At 42.2% G+C, this 17,981-nt stretch overlaps 4 protein-coding genes across 4 annotated transcripts; all 4 read left to right on the top strand.

The window, feature by feature from the left end:
• The first annotated feature begins 399 nt into the window (after window positions 1-399).
• Window positions 400-1,404, top strand: LOC117596627 (trace amine-associated receptor 13c-like). The gene has a single exon (XM_034302171.2). The coding sequence runs from the start codon at window positions 400-402 to the stop codon at window positions 1,402-1,404; it is 1,005 nt and encodes a 334-aa protein (XP_034158062.2).
• A 1,647-nt stretch (window positions 1,405-3,051) lies between these two features.
• Window positions 3,052-4,050, top strand: LOC117596635 (trace amine-associated receptor 13c-like). Its single transcript, XM_034302183.2, has one exon. It carries the CDS (start codon window positions 3,058-3,060, stop codon window positions 4,048-4,050), a length of 993 nt encoding a protein of 330 aa, XP_034158074.2. The 5' UTR covers window positions 3,052-3,057.
• Window positions 4,051-5,755: 1,705 nt separating this feature from the next.
• On the top strand, window positions 5,756-6,754 carry LOC117596629 (trace amine-associated receptor 13c-like). Its single transcript, XM_034302173.2, has one exon. It carries the CDS (start codon window positions 5,762-5,764, stop codon window positions 6,752-6,754), a length of 993 nt encoding a protein of 330 aa, XP_034158064.2. The 5' UTR covers window positions 5,756-5,761.
• A 7,278-nt stretch (window positions 6,755-14,032) lies between these two features.
• On the top strand, window positions 14,033-15,133 carry LOC113535308 (trace amine-associated receptor 13c-like). The gene has a single exon (XM_026928554.2). It carries the CDS (start codon window positions 14,033-14,035, stop codon window positions 15,035-15,037), a length of 1,005 nt encoding a protein of 334 aa, XP_026784355.2. The 3' UTR covers window positions 15,038-15,133.
• The last annotated feature ends 2,848 nt before the right edge of the window (window positions 15,134-17,981 follow it).

Below are 17,981 nucleotides of genomic sequence, written 5' to 3'. Positions count from 1 at the left end.
TATTAAACTCTGAGTCTGTTTTTGATTCAGTTTGAGATCAGACATATATCAGCACATTATCATTTATAGCAAAACTGCATTTACAACATTTATCGCATTTTCCCTTTATCCACACTGCAACATTTCTAAGCACAAGCAGTTTTTGTAGCCTTCATGTGTTTTTGATTCCTTCGTTTCTTTTAATGTTTTCTCTCTTGTAAATTGCAGAATCACATAATAATAGGTGTTTTTCTGTGCTTAATGCCTTCTGTAGTCTTTTGTTTCCCCAAGCCATGACATCATATTCATTAAGCTGTCAGTCAAACTTGGGGGGCGTTCTTAGTTTCTAAACTATAAAAATATCTGAGCTGCCTGACCTATAATTCATTTGATCATAATGTAACATAGACTTTTTTAAAAATGCATGTCTTCATGAACCTGACGGGGTTTAACCAGTCTTCTCGCTGTGTGGATTTCTCCTGTCCAGAGAGATCTGTATCTCCTGCAGTTTATATCTTACTGTATGTGTGTTCAGCTGCCGTGGTTCTGCTAACAGTGTGTGGAAATCTGCTCGTCATCATCTCTGTTTTTCACTTCAAGCAGCTTCACACGCCGACCAACATGCTCGTGCTCTCTCTGGCTGTGTCGGATTTCCTCGTGGGTGCTTTAGTGATGCCGCCAATGTTAATCTGGACGATCGAGTCCTGCTGGATCTTTGATGCGGTTTATTGCATCTGCTTTTTGATTACCTCTTATTTTCTAACAAGCATATCCATCTATAATGTCGCTCTGATCGCTGTGGATCGGTATTTGGCTCTCTCGAACCCGTTTCTCTACACAAACACAATCTCTAAGTGGACTATGTGCACTGTGGTTTCTTCTAACTGGTGTGTGTGCCTAGTGTATAACACAGCATATTATTATTTCAATGTAAGCTTCACAAGTTTTTTAATGTGTCCTGGAGAATGTTATCTTTTTATGAATGATATTTTATTTGCAATTGATCTTGTAGTAACATTTATATTTCCATGTTCTGTCATTATCACATCGTATACTCTAGTTTTTGTGATTGCTAAGAAACATGCCACTGCTATCAGAGAGCTTAATAATCACACACGGCCTAAAACTCAGAAAATCACCTCACACTCGATGAAATCTGAGAGAAAAGCAGCTAAAGTCCTCGGCATTTTAGTGTCTGTGTTTCTGATGTGTTTACTTCCGTTTTTTATTTACAGTTTGTTAGGTGATGTTATTGAGCTACAGGCAGAAACAATTCAGAAACTTACAGTTGTGCTTTATCTTAATTCCACCATTAATCCGGTTATTTATGCTCTGTTTTACCCGTGGTTTAGGAGGTGCATTAAATTAATTATAACTCTGCAAATATTCCAAACAGACTCTGCATTAATCAATGTTCTTTCATGAATGTGTTTTGTACTCATGAGACAGGATGATTAAACACATTAAACAATCTGCCTTATGTATGCAAGAATAGTGACATACGTATTAACATACTCAAATATCAACACAACAATGGCAAGATATGAATCTTTAATTTACACATCTATTATATGTTTATATCTATATATTTATACATATCTTTGTGTTTGTATCTACTATATGCTCTGCTGCACGTCATGTAGCTTCACCCCTCAACTCCCTCCCACAGAACCCCCCCCCCCTTTTTTATTATCAATTTGTTTATTAATAATAAACAAATTTATTATTATTTATAACAGTTTTTAAAATGAGACAATACTATTTTGCTAGCAGTTTGTGATATAATACATCTCGGCCACCCCAATATGCATATATTTAAATTACGGTTTACTCATATATCACTACATTATAGCTGAATTCTTATATCATAGTTGTGCAGTTCAATATTCAGTTTTACTATTTATTTATTTCATACAGTATATTATGTACACAACATGTCTTTTTTTGCATGTTACTTTTCCATACGTCTGCTTTATTCTCATTTAACTCACTGATTTGTTGCTCGAGCTCTACAAGTTAAGAATTTCCCTCACTTCCATACGTTTTTTCACAGTAATGTGTGTACAAAATGACATATTGGAGGCACTGCAGTTCGTATAATCATTTATATTTCAGTCTGTGCACTGACAATTATTGTGCATTCTTTTCACATTTTAGTTTCCACTGTTATGCAGATGACACTTTATCTCAGTACGATGCCCAGCACAGCTCTTCCTCCCACATCATTAACTGAATGGATTAATCCAGTCATGCATTCCTTTTCCTTCTTTTCCTGGTGGTGGTTGTGGTGAGAAGGATTAGAAGGTCAGCCTGAACTTCTCTATGGGAAGAACCTTACATGCCTTGGTGTAACCCTAGAAGCCTCGTCGTAATAGTAGATGTGTAATTAAATGCCTTGCTGTAACTCTAAATGCCTTGGTGTGGCTCTAGTTGCTTTGGCATAACACTAGATGCCTTGATGTAACTCTAAATGCCTTCGTGTGGCTCTGGTTGCTTTGGCATAACACTAGGTGCCTTGTTGTAACACTAGATGCCGTGACGTAACTCTTGAAGCCTTGGGATAACTCTGTATGCCTTGCTGTAATCTTATATGCTGCCTTGGCGCAATTATATGAGGAGTTAATTTATCATGATTATCATGAGAACAATACCAGTGTATTAAACTCTGAGTCTGTTTTTGATTCAGTTTGAGATCAGACATATATCAGCACATTATCATTTATTGCAAAACTGCATTTACAACATTTATCACATTTTCCCTTTATCCACACTGCAACATTTCTAAGCACAAGCAGTTTTTGTAGCCTTCATGTGTTTTTGATTCCTTCGTTTCTTTTAATGTTTTCTCTCTTGTAAATTGCAGAATCACATAATAATAGGTGTTTTTCTGTGCTTAATGCCTTCTGTAGTCTTTTGTTTCCCCAAGGCATGACATCATATTCATTAAGCCGTCAGTCAAACTTGGGGGGCGTTCTTAGTTTCTAAACTATAAAAATATCTGAGCTGCCTGACCTATAATTCACTTTACCATAATGTAACATAGACTTTTTTTTTAAAAAAAAATAAATACATGTCTTCATGAACCTGACGGACTTTAACCAATCTGATCTCTGTGAGGATTTCTCCTGTCCAGAGAGATCTGTATCTCCTGCAGTTTATATCTTACTGTTTGTATGTGCAGCTGCAGTGGTTCTGCTAACAATGTGTGGAAATCTGCTTGTCATCATCTCTGTTTTTCACTTCAAGCAGCTTCACACACCGACCAACATGCTCGTGCTCTCTCTGGCTGTGTCGGATTTCCTCGTGGGTGCTTTAGTGATGCCGCCAATGTTAATCTGGACGATCGAGTCCTGCTGGATCTTTGATACGGTTTATTGCATCTGTTTTTTGATTACCTCTTATTTTCTAGCAAACATATCCATCTATAATGTCGCTCTGATCGCTGTGGATCGGTATTTGGCTCTCTCGAACCCGTTTCTCTACACAAACACAATCTCTAAGTGGACTATGTGCATTGTCGTTTCTTCTAACTGGTGTGTGTGCCTAGTGTATAACATCGCATGTTATTATTTCAATGTAAGCTTCATGAGTTTTTTGAAGTGTCCTGGAGAATGTTATCCTTTTATGAATGATGTTTTATTTGCATTTGATCTTGTAGTAACATTTATATTTCCATGTTCTGTCATTATCATATTGTATACTTTAGTTTTTGTGATTGCTAAGAAACATGCCACTGCTATCAGAGAGCTTAATAATCACACACGGCCTAAAACTCAGAAAATCACCTCACACTCGATGAAATCTGAGAGAAAAGCAGCTAAAGTCCTTGGCATTTTAGTGTCTGTGTTTCTGATGTGTTTACTTCCATATGTTATTTACAGTTTGTTAGGTGATGTTATTGAGCTACAGGCAGAAACAATTCAGAAACTTACAGTTGTGGTTTGTCTTAATTCCACCATTAATCCGGTTATTTATGCTCTGTTTTACCCGTGGTTTAGGAGGTGCATTAAATTAATTATAACTCTGCAAATATTCCAAACAGACTCTGCATTAATCAATGTTCTTTCATGAATGTGTTTTGTACTCATGAGACAGGATGATTAAACACATTAAACAATCTGCCTTATGTATGCAAGAATAGTGACATACGTATTAACATACTCAAATATCAACACAACAATGGCAAGATATGAATCTTTAATTTACACATCTATTATATGTTTATATCTATATATTTATACATATCTTTGTGTTTGTATCTACTATATGCTCTGCTGCACGTCATGTAGCTTCACCCCTCAACTCCCTCCCACAGAACCCCCCCCCTTTTTTTTATTATCAATTTGTTTATTAATAATAAACAAATTTATTATTATTTATAACAGTTTTTAAAATGAGACAATACCATTTTGCTAGCAGTTTGTGATATAATACATCTCGGCCACCCCAATATGCATATATTTAAATTACGGTTTACTCATATATCACTACATTATAGCTGAATTCTTATATTATAGTTGTGCAGTTCGATATAGTTTTACTATTTATTTATTTCATACAGTATATTATGTACACAACATGTCTTTTTTTGCATGTTACTTTTCCATACGTCTGCTTTATTCTCATTTAACTCACTGATTTGTTGTTGGAGCTCTACAAGTTAAGAATTTCCCTCACTTCCATACGTTTTTTCACTGTAATGTGTGTACAAAATGACATATTGGAGGCACTGCAGTTCGTATAATCATTTATATTTCAGTCTGTGCACTGACAATTATTGTGCATTCTTTTCACATTTTAGTTTCCACTGTTATGCAGATGACACTTTATCTCAGTACGATGCCCAGCACAGCTCTTCCTCCCACATCATTAACTGAATGGATTAATCCAGTCATGCATTCCGTTTCCTTCTTTTCCTGGTGGTGGTTGTGGTGAGAAGGATTAGAAGGTCAGCCTGAACTTCTCTATGGGAAGAACCTTACATGCCTTGGTGTAACCCTAGAAGCCTCGTCGTAATAGTAGATGTGTAATTAAATGCCTTGCTGTAACTCTAAATGCCTTGGTGTGGCTCTAGTTGCTTTGGCATAACACTAGATGCCTTGATGTAACTCTAAATGCCTTGGTGTGGCTCTAGTTGCTTTGGCATAACACTAGATGCCTTGATGTAACTCTAAATGCCTTCGTGTGGCTCTGGTTGCTTTGGCATAACACTAGGTGCCTTGTTGTAACACTAGATGCCGTGACGTAACTCTTGAAGCCTTGGGATAACTCTGTATACCTTGCTGTAATCTTATGTGCTGCCTTGGCGCAATTATATGAGGAGTTAAATTATCATGATTATCATGAGAACAATACCAGTGTATTAAACTCTGAGTCTGTTTTTGATTCAGTTTGAGATCAGACATATATCAGCACATTATCATTTATTGCAAAACTGCATTTACAGCATTTATCACATTTTCCCTTTATCCACACTGCAACATTTCTTAGCACAAGCAGTTTTTGTAGCCTTCATGTGTTTTTGATTCTTTGGTTTCCTTTAATGTTTTCTTTCTTGTAAATTGCAGAATCACATAATAATAGGTGTTTTTCTGTGCTTAATGCCTTCTGTAGTCTTTTGTTTCCCCAAGCCATGACATCATATTCATTAAGCCGTCAGTCAAACTTGGGGGGCGTTCTTAGTTTCTAAACTATAAAAATATCTGAGCTGCCTGACCTATAATTCACTTCACCATAATGTAACATAGACTTTTTTTTTTTAAAAAAATAAATACATGTCTTCATGAACCTGACGGACTTTAACCAATCTGATCTCTGTGAGCATTTCTCCTGTCCAGAGAGATCTGTATCTCCTGCAGTTTATATCTTACTGTATGTATGTGCAGCTGCAGTGGTTCTGCTAACAGTGTGTGGAAATCTGCTTGTCATCATCTCTGTTTTTCACTTCAAGCAGCTTCACACACCGACCAACATGCTCGTGCTCTCTCTGGCTGTGTCGGATTTCCTCGTGGGTGCTTTAGTGATGCCGCCAATGTTAATCTGGACGATCGAGTCCTGCTGGATATTTGATACGGTTTATTGCATCTGTTTTTTGATTACCTCTTATTTTCTAGCAAACATATCCATCTATAATGTCGCTCTGATCGCTGTGGATCGGTATTTGGCTCTCTCGAACCCGTTTCTCTACACAAACACAATCTCTAAGTGGACTATGTGCATTGTCGTTTCTTCTAACTGGTGTGTGTGCCTAGTGTATAACATCGCATGTTATTATTTCAATGTAAGCTTCATGAGTTTTTTGAAGTGTCCTGGAGAATGTTATCCTTTTATGAATGATGTTTTATTTGCATTTGATCTTGTAGTAACATTTATATTTCCATGTTCTGTCATTATCATATTGTATACTTTAGTTTTTGTGATTGCTAAGAAACATGCCACTGCTATCAGAGAGCTTAATAATCACACACGGCCTAAAACTCAGAAAATCACCTCACACTCGATGAAATCTGAGAGAAAAGCAGCTAAAGTCCTTGGCATTTTAGTGTCTGTGTTTCTGATGTGTTTACTTCCATATGTTATTTACAGTTTGTTAGGTGATGTTATTGAGCTACAGGCAGAAACAATTCAGAAACTTACAGTTGTGGTTTGTCTTAATTCCACCATTAATCCGGTTATTTATGCTCTGTTTTACCCGTGGTTTAGGAGGTGCATTAAATTAATTATAACTCTGCAAATATTCCAAACAGACTCTGCATTAATCAATGTTCTTTCATGAATGTGTTTTGTACTCATGAGACAGGATGATTAAACACATTAAACAATCTGCTTTATTTATGCAAGAATAGTGACATACGTATTAACATACTCAAATATCAACACAACAATGATGCAAGATATGAATCTTTAATTTACACATCTATTATATGTTTATATCTATATATTTATACATATCTATGTGTTTGTATCTACTATATACTCTGCTGCACGTTGTGTCGCTTCACCCCGCAACTCCCTCCCACAGAACCCATCCCCCCCCATTTTTTTTATTATGAATTTGTTTATTAATAATAAACAAATTTATTATTATTTATAACAGTTTTTAAAATGAGACACTACTATTTTGCTAGCAGTTTGTGATATAATACATCTCGGCCACCCCAATATGCATATATTTAAATTACGGTTTACTCATATATCACTACATTATAGCTGAATTCTTATATCATAGTTGTGCAGTTCAATATAGTTTTACTATTTATTTATTTCATACAGTATATTATGTACACAACATGTCTTTTTTTGCATGTTACTTTTCCATACGTCTGCTTTATTCTCATTTAACTCACTGATTTGTTGCTCGAGCTCTACAAGTTAAGAATTTCCCTCACTTCCATACGTTTTTTCACTGTAATGTGTGTACAAAATGACATATTGGAGGCACTGCAGTTCGTATAATCATTTATATTTCAGTCTGTGCACTGACAATTATTGTGCATTCTTTTCACATTTTAGTTTCCACTGTTATGCAGATGACACTTTATCTCAGTACGATGCCCAGCACAGCTCTTCCTCCCACATCATTAACTGAATGGATTAATCCAGTCATGCATTCCTTTTCCTTCTTTTCCTGGTGGTGGTTGTGGTGAGAAGGATTAGAAGGTCAGCCTGAACTTCTCTATCCCTGGCCACAGATTCCAGTCCCTCCTGGTGGATCCCTAGACATACCTGAGCCAACTGTATTCATGATCATAAATCAACTGCTCATGATCAAGAATCAAATACAAACTCCTTCTCACATAAAAAAATAGTACATGGCCTCGCCTGGGCAGCATTACTCCCCTGCTCAGACTCTTAGGTCCAGCAATACTGGTCTACTAGTGGTGCGTAAGACCAGACTAAAATATTTAAACACTTTTTACTCGAATTCATAGATTTACCTAAATTGGTCGTCTCCAACCCTGATCCTGGAGATCTAAGTTCTGACGGAATTCATTTCCAGACCTAATTAAACAGATCTGCACCAGATAATTAGTCTTACTTGATTGTCCAGATTAGCTCTTTTTCATTAGTACTGGAAGTTTTATTAAGGAAATGGGAGAAAAATTCTGACAAAACAATACTGATGTATACTAAGTAACGCTCGGCAGGACCGCCACTGAGTTTACACAGAAGTGGGGATTTATTATCTCTCTAAATAGTGTATCAAAATGTACCCAGAAGCAAGAGGAGTTTAGTTTCAAACAGTTACCTTATATTACACAAGTATGGAGGTGCACAACATAATAAATCAACATACAAAATAATCTGTGTTGTGCGTGTGTGGGTGTGGGTGGGTGGAGAGTCCTTCAAAGTTCCGAGATTATATATAAGTTCCCAGGTTATATATATTTTTCTTGTTTATATACAAGAAAAAAGGAATACCGGAGCACTCTCATTGGCTTCGCAAAGTCCCCTCTGGTGGCAGTACTCCAGCTTGTATGGTCCGATGCGGCGCGTGGAGCCTCCCTGGACAGTAATCCCTGAGCACACTAAGTTCTTGATAACTCCTTGGTGGGTAGAACATCCAAAACACAAAGCCCACAGGAAAAAAGTATCACTCATGAGGCTTGCAAAAAGGGGAAGAAAAATGCTTCTTAGGTGCAGTTTACTGGCTCCTTTTATGGCAAAAGTCAACTGGAAGCGGGAAGTACGTCCCTGATCATGTGACGGGAAGTCTTGCTTAAACTCTCGCAAGAGTAGAAAACATCTAGCCAGTCATTGGGTCTTTAGGCTTAAATACAGCACCAGGAGAAAACAATAACTTTAATTACCATTAATACACCTTATCACATTAATTGGCATATAGGTAAGCATATAAATTGTGCCCGTTATGTGGCTGTGCTACAAGGTACTGTCGGTTATTTAACCCTGGAGCTTGACAGTTTTTCTCTAAGACCAAAAGCTATAATTAAGGACACTGCCATAACACTAGATGCTTTTGCATCACCCTTGAGGCCTCGGTGTAACCCTATGTGCCTAGTCATAACCTTACACGCCTTGGTGTAACCCTAGAGCCTCGTCGTAATAGTAGATGTGTAACTAAATGCCTTGGCATAATATTAAATGCCTTTCTGTAACTCTAAATGCCTTGGGATAACCCTAGTTGGCATAACCCTAGTTGGCGGGCAGGCAGCCCGCGCACCAAAAACTCGTGACGCTCCTCACGTGACTGCCAGCCGGGTGCTGAAAGCACAGCGCCACTTCAGCACCCCCGATGTTTTGGACAGTCAGAGCATGCGTGGCTGCGAGGCGGGGAAACGAAACTCAGCACGTCTGGCAGCCAATCCCGGCAGCGGCACCAATCTACCCTCGTGAAGGAGTCGGGGGATTATAAAAGGAGCCAGTGGCAGCTCCAGAGTGTTGGGTAACAGTGGTAATGCTGCTAACGTGTCTCTCTGTTTGTTTCCCTCTAGAAGGCAACGTCAGCGAGGAAGACACCCCTGGTCTGCCGCCGGTCAGCTCCTGATCCCCTGTGAAGCCGCCACTGCCTCCCAGCTTACTCCAAAGAGCACCGCTGCCGAGGGCTTGCCGTGCTGCTCACGGAGCCGCCGACACCGTCCCCACACGCCTTCACTCCTCACTTCCCTCACACACAAGAGACTCACCACTTCCCCTTTGCTGCACTGTAAATAAAGAGCATGTTTGTTTCACCACCTAACCTTGCTCTCTGGGTGTTTATGTGCTGTGTATAAGGTCTCGCCCGTCACAGTGGTGGAGGATACGGGCATCACAGCACCCAGAAGGCAGCATGGACGCCTACTTCCAGCAGTTCCTCCAAGTTGGCCCGGGGCCTCCAGGCCACTGCCCAAGAGCTCGCACGGCTGCGGCTGTCCCCCTCCTCGACCCCTGCCGAGAAGCCCAGCGCCTCCACACCAAGATGTCGGCCAATGAGTATGTGGAGGCGTTCCTCCTGACATTTGAGCGGGTTGCGCTGTGGGAGAACTGGCCCCGGGAGGATTGGGCCCACGCCCTCGCCCCACTCTTCACGGGCGAGGCCCAGCTGGCGTATCACTCCCTACCCATCAGGGAAGCTGATGATTATGCCGCCACCAAAAGGGAGATTCTCCTGCGCTGCGGCCTCTCCCCAACCAGCGCAGCAGAGCTCCATTGGTGGACCTACAACTCAGAGCCACCCCTCGATGCCAGATGCACAAAATACTGAGGATGACTAAGTGGTGGCTACAACCAGAACTCCTGACGGTCACCGACTTTACCAAGTGGGTGGCCATGGACCGGTTCCTGAGGGCTCAGCCGCCCGAAGAGCAAAAGGCTGTCGGGCTGAGAGGGGCGATGACCCCCGAGAGATGATTGAAGCCCTGGAGCGAGCGGTGGCGACACTAGATTTCAGCAGGAGTGAACGGCGAGAACCACCCTGACCGCCACTGGTACGGGGCCCCGACCCGACCAACCCCGGGGAGGGGAGACAGAGGACCAACCACCCCACCTATGGGACGCCCCAAGACAAGTCCATGCCGACTGAGCCAGATCCCACCGCCCCGGGACCCTGCCTAGCCGGCTGCGCCCTCCACTCGATGGCCCCGCCAAGCATGCCCACCATCAATGTAAAGGTCAACGGCCATCCTGTTTCAGCCATGCTAGACGCCCCTCCATCCTCCCTGTATCCAAGCCTAAGGGCTCCTTCCAAGTAACCCGCGTGCACGGAGACATCCAGGAGGTCCCCGCAGCCCAGACGAAAGTCAGCTACCGGGACACCGAGTGCCCCTTGCTGGTCAGCTTTATCCCTGAGTTCCCTGTGCCGCTGCTACTGGACCGAGACTGGCCGGGATTCTCTGCAGCCAGGGCGTCGCGGGCTACGCGGAGGAAAAAGGCCAGGACACTGCGGCCGAGGATCCGGCGGGCCTGTCTGGCCCAGGGAGAAGGCGACACTGGAGCGACCTCCGCAGGTGAGCCAACATTTCTCTCTAACCCAGTCTCTGTTGTGTCTACCCAGGTCACTCGCGAGGGGAATTTCAGACGGGAGCAAAAAGAGGACCCCCGGCTAAAAAAATGTTGGAACCAAGAGCAGGTTATTGAAGATGTTCTCCAGCACCCGGACGAACGATTACCTGCTACCCACTTCCTAGTTCGACGGGGGCTCTTGTACCAAAGAACCGAGCGCCGGGGAGAGCCACGTGAGGTATTGGTGGTGCCCCAAGGCCAGACCCAGTCCCTTATACATCTGGCCCACGCGCACCCACTGGGGGGCCACCTGGGAGCCTGAAATACACTGGAAAAGCTGAAAGACCGGTTCACGTGGCCCGGAATGGACACAGAAGTCAGGGCCTTCTGCCAACAGTGCCCCCAATGCCAGCGAACAAGCGCCTATAAGCCTGCTCCCACTCCGCTCATCCCCCTCCCCATCATAGGTGTCCCCTTTGAACGCATCGGCATGGACCTATTAGGGCCGCTGCTGAAGTCTGCCCGGGGACACGAATACATCCTAGTCATCGTAGATTATGCCACCAGGTACCCCGAGGCAGTCCCCCTTCGGAAGGCCACCTCCCATAACATCGCCCATGAGCTCCTTCTCCTCTTGAGCCGCGTAGGGATCGCAAAGGACATCGTGACCGACCAAGGTACGCCTTTTATGTCAAAACTAATGACAGATCTGTGTCAGTTGTTGCAGGTAACCCACCTGTGAACATCCGTCTACCACCCACAGACCGACGACCTGGTAGAGCGATTCAACCAGACGCTGAAGAAGATGCTCCAGCAGGTGGTAGACGAGGAGGGCAGGAACTGGGACCTCCTGTTCCCCTACGTCCTCTTCACGCCATTTGAGCCGGGAGGCGTGGGAAGAACAGCCCTCCCCATTCCGCTCTCTCATCGACTACGTACAAGAGATGCAGGAGTGCATAGAGCGAGTCATGCCTATCGTGAAAGATTACTTAGAGGCGGCACAGCGTGAGCAAAAGAAGGCCTAAGACCAGCCGATGCGGCCCCGGGAATTCAGACCCGGAGACAAGGTCCTGCTCCTCATACCCGACGCCTCCTGCAAGTTCCTGGCCCAGTGGCAGGGCCCATACACAGTCCTCGAGAGGGTGGGTCCCGTCAATTACCACCTGCAACAAGCAGATAAGCATGCAGACATACCATCTTAACCTGCTCAAAAAGTGGACTGATCCTGCCCCTGTTGTGTCTGCATTCGCTCAGCTTCACACAGATCCGTCGGAGCGTGCCTTGGTCCACCGAGGTGAGTAGCTCACGCCAGCCCAGTCACAGGAGCTCACAGAGGTCGACATCAAAACGCTCCTCCGGGAGTCGTGGTCCGACAGCGGCCCTACCGCGGCCCAGAAGCCCGCCATAAGGCAATCGAGGAGGAAGTAAGCCGGATGCTCCGAGACGGCATAATCGAGGAGTCCACTAGCCCCTGGTCCAGCCCTATCGTGGTGGTACCCAAACCCGACGGGAGCATCCGGCTATGCAATGACTTCTGGAAGCCGAACCAGGTCTCAAAATTCAATGGGTATCCCCTCCCGAGGGTGGAGGACGTGGTGGAGCGACTGGGGAGAGCGTGGTTCATCTCCACTCTGGATCTGACCAAAGGATACTGGCAGGGGACCCTAAGTCCGGAGGCTAAGCCAAAAATCGCCTTCACCACCTCCGGAAGCCACTGGCAGTACCGGGTTCTGCAACCTTCCAATGTCTGATGGACATAGTCACATAGACGCAGCTGCATACCTAGACAATGTGGTGATACATTCCTCCACCTGGTCCGACCACATCCACCACTGGAGGGCCGTCCTGGAAGAGCTCCGGAAGCCCGGGCTGACCGCCAACCAAAAGAAATGTCACCTGGGGCTAACAGAGGCTCAGTGCCTGGGGTACCGCATCGGCCGGGGCCTGCTCGTGCCACAGGAAAAGAAAATTGAGGCAGTACGTGAGTATCCGAGACCAACCACCAAAAAACAGATACGGGCCTTCCTAGGGTTGGCGGGTTACTACAGATGATTTGTGTCCAATTTTTCCTCGATTGCCTCCCCCCTCTCTGACCTCACTAGGAAGGGCGTACCGGACCGGGTGCAGTGGAGTCAGGAAGCAAAACAGGCAATCGTCGAATTGAAGAAGGTGCTGATGAGCTCGCCTATATTGAGGAACCCCAACTTCAACCTCCCCTTCATCGTCCAGACCGACGCCTCCAAGACGGGACTCGGCGCCGTCCTGTCACAAGTCTTTGAGGGAGAGGAGCACCTGATGCTCTTTGCGAGTCGAAAGCTGACGTCACACCCTAAATGCCTTGGAGTAATCTTCAATGCCTTGGGATAACCCTAGATGCCTTGGAGTAACCTTCAATGCCTTGGCATAACACTAGATGCCTTGCTGTAAGTCTAAATGCCTTGGCATAACCCTAGATGCCTTGCTGTAACTTTAAATGTCTTGGTGTAACCCTAGATGCCTTGGAGTAACTGTATATGCCTTGGCATAACCCAAGATGCTTTGCTGCAATTCTAAATGTCTTGGTGTGGCCCTAGATGCCTTGGTATAACAATAGATGCCTTGGTGTAACTCTAAATGCCTTGGTGTAACTCTACATACCTTGGAGTAACCCTAGATGCCTTGAAGTAATCTTCAGTGCCTTGGCATAACACTCGGTGCCTTGTTGTAACACTAGATGCCGTGACGTAACTCTTGAAGCCTTGGGATAACTCTGTATGCCTTGCTGTAATCTCATATGCTGCCTTGTAAAACTGCATTTACAACATTTATCACATTTTCCCTTTATCCACACTGCAACATTTCTAAGCACAAGCAGTTTTTGTAGCCTTCATGTGTTTTTGATTCTTTGGTTTCTATTAATATTTTCTCTCTTGTAAATTGAAGAATCAAATAATAATAGTTGTTTTTCTGTGCTTAATGCCTTCTGTAGTCTTTTGTTTCCCCAAGCCATGACATCATATTCATTAAGCTGTCAGTCAAACTTGGGGGGCGTTCTTAGTTTCTAAACTATAAAAATATCTGAGCTGCCTCACCTATAATTTACTTTACCATAATGTAACACAGACTTTTTTTGAAAATGCATGTCTTCATGAACCTGACGGAGTTTAACCAATCTGATCTCTGTGAGCATTTCTCCTGTCCAGAGAGATCTGTATCTCCTGCAGTTTATATCTTACTGTATGTATGTGCAGCTGCAGTGGTTCTGCTAACAGTGTGTGGAAATCTGCTTGTCATCATCTCTGTTTTTCACTTCAAGCAGCTTCACACACCGACCAACATGCTCGTGCTCTCTCTGGCTGTGTCGGATTTTCTCGTGGGTGCTTTAGTGATGCCGCCCATGTTAATCTGGACGATCGAGTCCTGCTGGATCTTTGATACGGTTTATTGCATCTGTTTTTTGATTACCTCTTATTTTCTAACAAGCATATCCATCTATAATGTCGCTCTGATCGCTGTGGATCGGTATTTGGCTCTCTCAAACCCATTTCTCTACACAAACACAATCTCTAAGTGGACTATGTGCACTGTGGTTTCTTCTAACTGGTGTGTGTGCCTAGTGTATAACATAGCATTTTATTATTTCAATGTAAGCTTCATGAGTTTCTTAACGTGTCCTGGAGAATGTTATCCTTTTATGAATGATGTTTTATTTGCAATTGATCTTGTAGTAACATTTATATTTCCATGTTCTGTCATAATCACATTGTATACTCTAGTTTTTGTGATTGCTAAGAAACATGCCACTGCTATCAGAGAGCTTAATAATCACACACGGCCTAAAACTCAGAAAATCACCTCACACTCAGTGAAATCTGAGAGAAAAGCAGCTAAAGTCCTTGGCATTTTAGTGTCTGTGTTTCTGATGTGTTTGCTTCCGTTTTTTATTTACAGTTTGTTAGGTGATGTTATTGAGCTACAGGCAGAAACAATTCAGAAACTTGCAATTGTGGTTTATCTTAATTCCACCATTAATCCGGTTATTTATGCTCTGTTTTACCCGTGGTTTAGGAGGTGCATTAAATTAATTATAACTCTGCAAATATTCCAAACAGACTCTGCATTAATCAATGTTCTTTCATGAATGTGTTGAAACAGGATGATCACATCTTTTTCTTAGATTATAAAAACAGAACAATCAGTTAACTACCTAGAAAAAAAATACAATGTCTTCCAAACACATCTAACAGTCAGCCAGTGTGGAAAAGTCCTCATTCATTTTTTTAAAAAAAAGTTATTTACAAGCAAATTGTTTAGGCATTTTAATAACATGTTGTAATACACATTACAACATTAAACACATTAAACAATCTGCTTTATTTATGCAAGAATAGTGACATACGTATTAACATACTCAAATATCAACACAACAATGGCAAGATATGAATCTTTAATTTACACGTCTATTATATGTTTATATCTATATATTTATACATATCTTTGTGTTTATATCTACTATATACTCTGCTGCACGTTGTGTCGCTTCACCCCTCAACTCCCTCCCACAGACCCCCCCCCCATTTTTTTCTTTATAAAAAACATTTAAATAAAAGTATTATAAATTTGTTTATTAATAACAGTTTTACTACTTATTTATTTTATACAGTATATTATGTACACAACATGTCTTTTTTTGCATGTTACTTTTCCATACGTCTGCTTTATTCTCATTTAACTCACTGATTTGTTGCTGGAGCTCTACAAGTTAAGAATTTCCCTCACTTCCATACGTTTTTTCACTGTAATGTGTGTACAAAATTACATACTGGAGGCACTGCAGTTCGTATAATCACTATAATCACTTTCTAATCATTGTGCATTCTTTTCACATTTTAGTTTCCACTGTTATGCAGATGACACTTTATCTCAGTACGATGCCCAGCACAGCTCTTCCTCCCACATCATTAACTGAATGGATTAATCCAGTCATGCATTCCTTTTCCTTCTTTTCCTGGTGGTGGTTGTGGTGAGAAGGATTAGAAGGTCAGCCTGAACTTCTCTATCCCTGGCCACAGATTCCAGTCCCTCCTGGTGGATCCCTAGACATACCTGAGCCAACTGTATTCATGATCATAAATCAACTGCTCATGATCAAGAATCAAATACAAACTCCTTCTCACATAAAAAAATAGTACATGGCCTCGCCTGGGCAGCATTACTCCCCTGCTCAGACTCTTAGGTCCAGCAATACTGGTCTACTAGTGGTGCGTAAGACCAGACTAAAATATTTAAACACTTTTTACTCGAATTCATAGATTTACCTAAATTGGTCGTCTCCAACCCTGATCCTGGAGATCTAAGTTCTGACGGAATTCATTTCCAGACCTAATTAAACAGATCTGCACCAGATAATTAGTCTCACTTGATTGTCCAGATTAGCTCTTTTTCATTAGTACTGGAAGTTTTATTAAGGAAATGGGAGAAAAATTCTGACAAAACAATACTGATGTATACTAAGTAACGCTCGGCAGGACCGCCACTGAGTTTACACAGAAGTGGGGATTTATTATCTCTCTAAATAGTGTATCAAAATGTACCCAGAAGCAAGAGGAGTTTAGTTTCAAACAGTTACCTTGTATTACACAAGTATGGAGGTGCACAACATAATAAATCAACATACAAAATAATCTGTGTTGTGCGTGTGTGGGTGTGGGTGGAGAGTCCTTCAAAGTCCCCAGGTGTAATATATACAAGAAAAAAGGAATACCGGAGCACTCTCATTGGCTTCGCAAAGTCCCCTCTGGTGGCAGTACTCCAGCTTGTATGGTCTGATGCAGCACCTGGAGCCTCCCTGGACAGTAATCCCTGAGCACACTCAGTTCTTAATAACTCCTCAGTGGGTAGAACATCCAAAACACAAACCCCACAGGAAAAAAGGATCACTTGCAGGAAAAAAGGAGGCTTGCAAAAAGGGGAAGAAAAAATGCTTCTTAGGTGCAGTTTACTGGCTCCTTTTATGGCAAAAATCAACCGAAAGCGGGAAGTACATCCTTGATCATGTCATAAACTCTCGCGAGAGTAGAAAAGATTTAGCCAGTCATTGGGTCATTAGGCTTAAATACAGCACCAGGAGAAAACAATAACATTAATTACCATTAATACACCTTATCACATTAATTGGCATATAGGTAAGCATATAAATTGTGCCCGTTATGTGGCTGTGCTACAAGGTACTGTCGGTTATTTAACCCTGGAGCTTGACAGCTTTTCTGTAAGACCAAAAGCTTTAATTAAGGACACTGCCATAACACTAGATGCTTTTGCATCACCCTTGAGGCCTCGGTGTAACCCTATGTGCCTAGTCATAATATATATTTTTTTGTGAATCCATTTATTTCTGTAAAGCTGCTTTGTGACAATGTCCATTGTTAAAAGCACTTATACAAATAAAATTGAATTGAATTGAATAACCTTACATGCCTTGGTGTAAACCTAGAGCCTCGTGATAATAGTAGATGTGTAACTAAATGCCTTGGCGTAATATGAAATGCCTTGCTGTAACTCTAAATGCCTTGGCATAACCCTAGTTGGCATAACCCTAGATGCCTTGGAGTAACCATCAGTGCCTTGGCATAACCCTAGATGCCTTGGAGTAACTGTAAATGTCTTGGCATAACCCTAGATGCTTTGCTGTAATTCTAAATGTCTTGGTGTGGCCCTAGTTGTTTTGGTATAACAATAGATGCCTTGCTGTAATTCTAAATGCCTTGGTGTAACTCTAGATACCTTGGAGTAACCCTAGATGCCTTGGCATAACTCTGTATACCTTGCTGTAATCTTATGTGCTGCCTTGGCACAATTATATGAGGAGTTAAATTATCATGATTATCATGAGAACAATACCAGTGTATTAAACTCTGAGTCTGTTTTTGATTCAGTTTGAGATCAGACATTCATCAGCACATTATCATTTATTATGCATTTGCAGCATTTATCACATTTTCCCTTTATCCACACTGCAACATTTCTAAGCACAAGCAGTTTTTGTAGCCTTCATGTGTTTTTGATTCCTTGGTTTCTTTTAATAT

This window comes from Pangasianodon hypophthalmus, chromosome 30, assembly GCF_027358585.1.
Source record: "Pangasianodon hypophthalmus isolate fPanHyp1 chromosome 30, fPanHyp1.pri, whole genome shotgun sequence".
NCBI classification, from domain to species: Eukaryota; Metazoa; Chordata; class Actinopteri; order Siluriformes; family Pangasiidae; genus Pangasianodon; species Pangasianodon hypophthalmus.
Note: the sequence above shows the minus strand (reverse complement) of the source record. Positions and strands in the feature narration are given on the sequence as shown.